At 57.9% G+C, this 2,163-nt stretch overlaps 1 protein-coding gene across 1 annotated transcript; it reads right to left on the bottom strand.

Moving 5' to 3' along the window:
- Positions 1 to 26: 26 nt before the first annotated feature.
- SDRG_03624 (hypothetical protein) lies at positions 27 to 1,557 on the bottom strand (the record flags this gene model as incomplete). The annotated part of the gene is made up of 1 exon (XM_008609260.1): positions 27 to 1,557. The coding sequence occupies one exon, from the start codon at positions 1,555 to 1,557 to the stop codon at positions 115 to 117; it is 1,443 nt and encodes a 480-aa protein (XP_008607482.1). The 3' UTR covers positions 27 to 114.
- Between the last annotated feature and the right edge of the window lie 606 nt (positions 1,558 to 2,163).

Below are 2,163 nucleotides of genomic sequence, written 5' to 3'. Positions count from 1 at the left end.
TTACTAGAGCGCTGAGTAGCTCATCGTTTCAGGAATGTCAACATGATGATGTATTATGCATTTTGGAGGCATTATTGATTCGATATCATGGCATCGACGGATACATCAGCGGCATCAAGCACGGCGTAGGCGCGAAGACGACCGGCTGCCCGAGACGGCCGTCGCACTCCAAATCTTGTTTTCGAGCTTGCTCTTGAGGTAGCAAAAGCCGTCGTTGACCGTAAAGCCGGCACAACCACCCGTTGCCGAGCACTTATCGCAGCAAAATCGGGCTTGGTTGTTGACGTCACCACTCACCGGGTGCCGGGTGAGGTCACTGCCGTAGTAGTCGGTGTTGGCCTCGGTCGCACCGCACGATCCACTCGACCGGCTGCCCGAAACGGCTGTCTTGCTCGAGCTCTTGTTTTCGAGCTTGCTCTTGAGGTAGCAGAAGCCGTCGTTGATCGTAAAGCCGGCACAACCGCTCGTTGTCGAGCACTTGTCGCAGCAGACGCTCACGTAGCTGTTTGCGTCGCCACTCACGGGGTGCCGACTGAGGTCGTTGCCGTAGTAGTCGGTGTTGGCTTCAATCGTGCACTGGCTGCTAGAAGATGCTGGGGTCGGCGCCGGGGCTTGGCCGATCTTGGGTGCACCTCCCGCCACAAAGTAGCCCTGGTTCCAGAGACGCTGGAAGCCGTCGGGAAAGAAGAGACCGGCGTCGGGACCGGCGCTCGAGTCGCTCGACTGGCCCACGCACTGCCCGTCCGACTCGCCGGGGACCTTGAGCCAGAGGTAGTAGTCGACGAGTGGGTTGCCCGTCTTGTCCGTCGGCGGCGCGCCAATCCCGGCCGACCGTGCGTTGCACCACTCGTTCTGCGGCGACCCGTTAAAGTTGCGCGACGTGTCAATGATGCAGTGAAGACCACCCGTCTGCCGCGAGTACGACTGGCACAGCTGGTTCATGTCAACCGTTTGCTTGTAGTTGGACGTGTTGATCGGGATACCCGTGAGCTTGCCGAGTTTGCCGATTTTCTTGAGGGCCTTGATGGCAGGTTCCTGGAAGGCCCAGCCCGCGACATCCGCGTAGATCTGCGCGTTGCTGTTGGCCGCGAGGATGCTCGTGGCCGCGGCGAGGTTCTCTTGGTATCCGTACTTTTTAGCGCACTTGTCGCCGTCGCCGGTCGAGTAGAGGCCAATGGCGTTCGGCTCCAAAATGTAAATGACCTTGCGGTTGCCAACCTTGTTGGCCAACGACTGGACCCACGCCTTGTACTGGTCGGCGTTGGTGTTCTTGCCGTTGCTCGAGCTCGACGCGCAGTCCTTCTGGGGCAGACCGTAGATGATGATGACAGGGGTGTCATTGGGGCACGTGGCCATGAGCTCATTGATCGAGTCACTGCCGCAGTCGACATACCAGTTGGCGACCGGGTACTGCTTGATCATGTCGATGGCCGGCGCGAACTGCGGGTTGGTTTTCACAGCGTCGGTGTACGACGGGGGTGCGAGGCCCTTGCAGATGGCAGACGAGACGGTCGTGATGGCAGCGGCGGCCAGCGCCAAGGTGAGACTGAGCTTCATGGTTGTCCAAGTGGGCAAATTGAAAAATGGGACCCGAGCTTATCGCCACGGATCAATCAAGTTGCCGGCCGAATGCAAAATTGCGATCGTTCGTAAGCCATTTCATAACTCTACGAACATTCCCCCACAAAATACGAAACGAGACTGTCTGCCCCCAGCTGCACCTACCTGCGCTCGATGCCATGACGACTGTGCATCGGCTATTGGATGCGCCGAGCCTCAAACTTGCTACTGCGTTACATCGATGCGTGGGTGTGCTGAGCAACTTCTTCTTCTCAGCCGCTTGCAGAGCCGAAAATACAGAGATGAAGCCGCAAAGGGACGCGGTGTCGATCGGCTACTCGAAGCTACCGATCTGTGCTGCGTCCACCGATGCTGGATTCCTCAGTCGATGCGACGAACAAGGCTTCCTGCGAGGACCAGGTGCCATCGGTCATCGAATGTGGTGCGAGGGTCAAAAAGAGTAGAACACTCTTGCACCGAACCGAATTGAAAAAATTGCGCACGTGTGTAGGCGCTGGCGATTCTATCACTCTTGCAGAGACTCGCACGCCATGGCGACAGTCGATGGTCCTGGTCCTTGTATTGGATACTACCAGTAGTACG

Source organism: Saprolegnia diclina (genome assembly GCF_000281045.1).
Source record: "Saprolegnia diclina VS20 unplaced genomic scaffold supercont1.8, whole genome shotgun sequence".
Lineage (NCBI taxonomy): Eukaryota > Oomycota > Saprolegniomycetes > Saprolegniales > Saprolegniaceae > Saprolegnia > Saprolegnia diclina.
The sequence above is the reverse complement of the archived record's forward strand: the minus strand, read 5'-3'. Positions and strand labels throughout refer to the sequence as shown.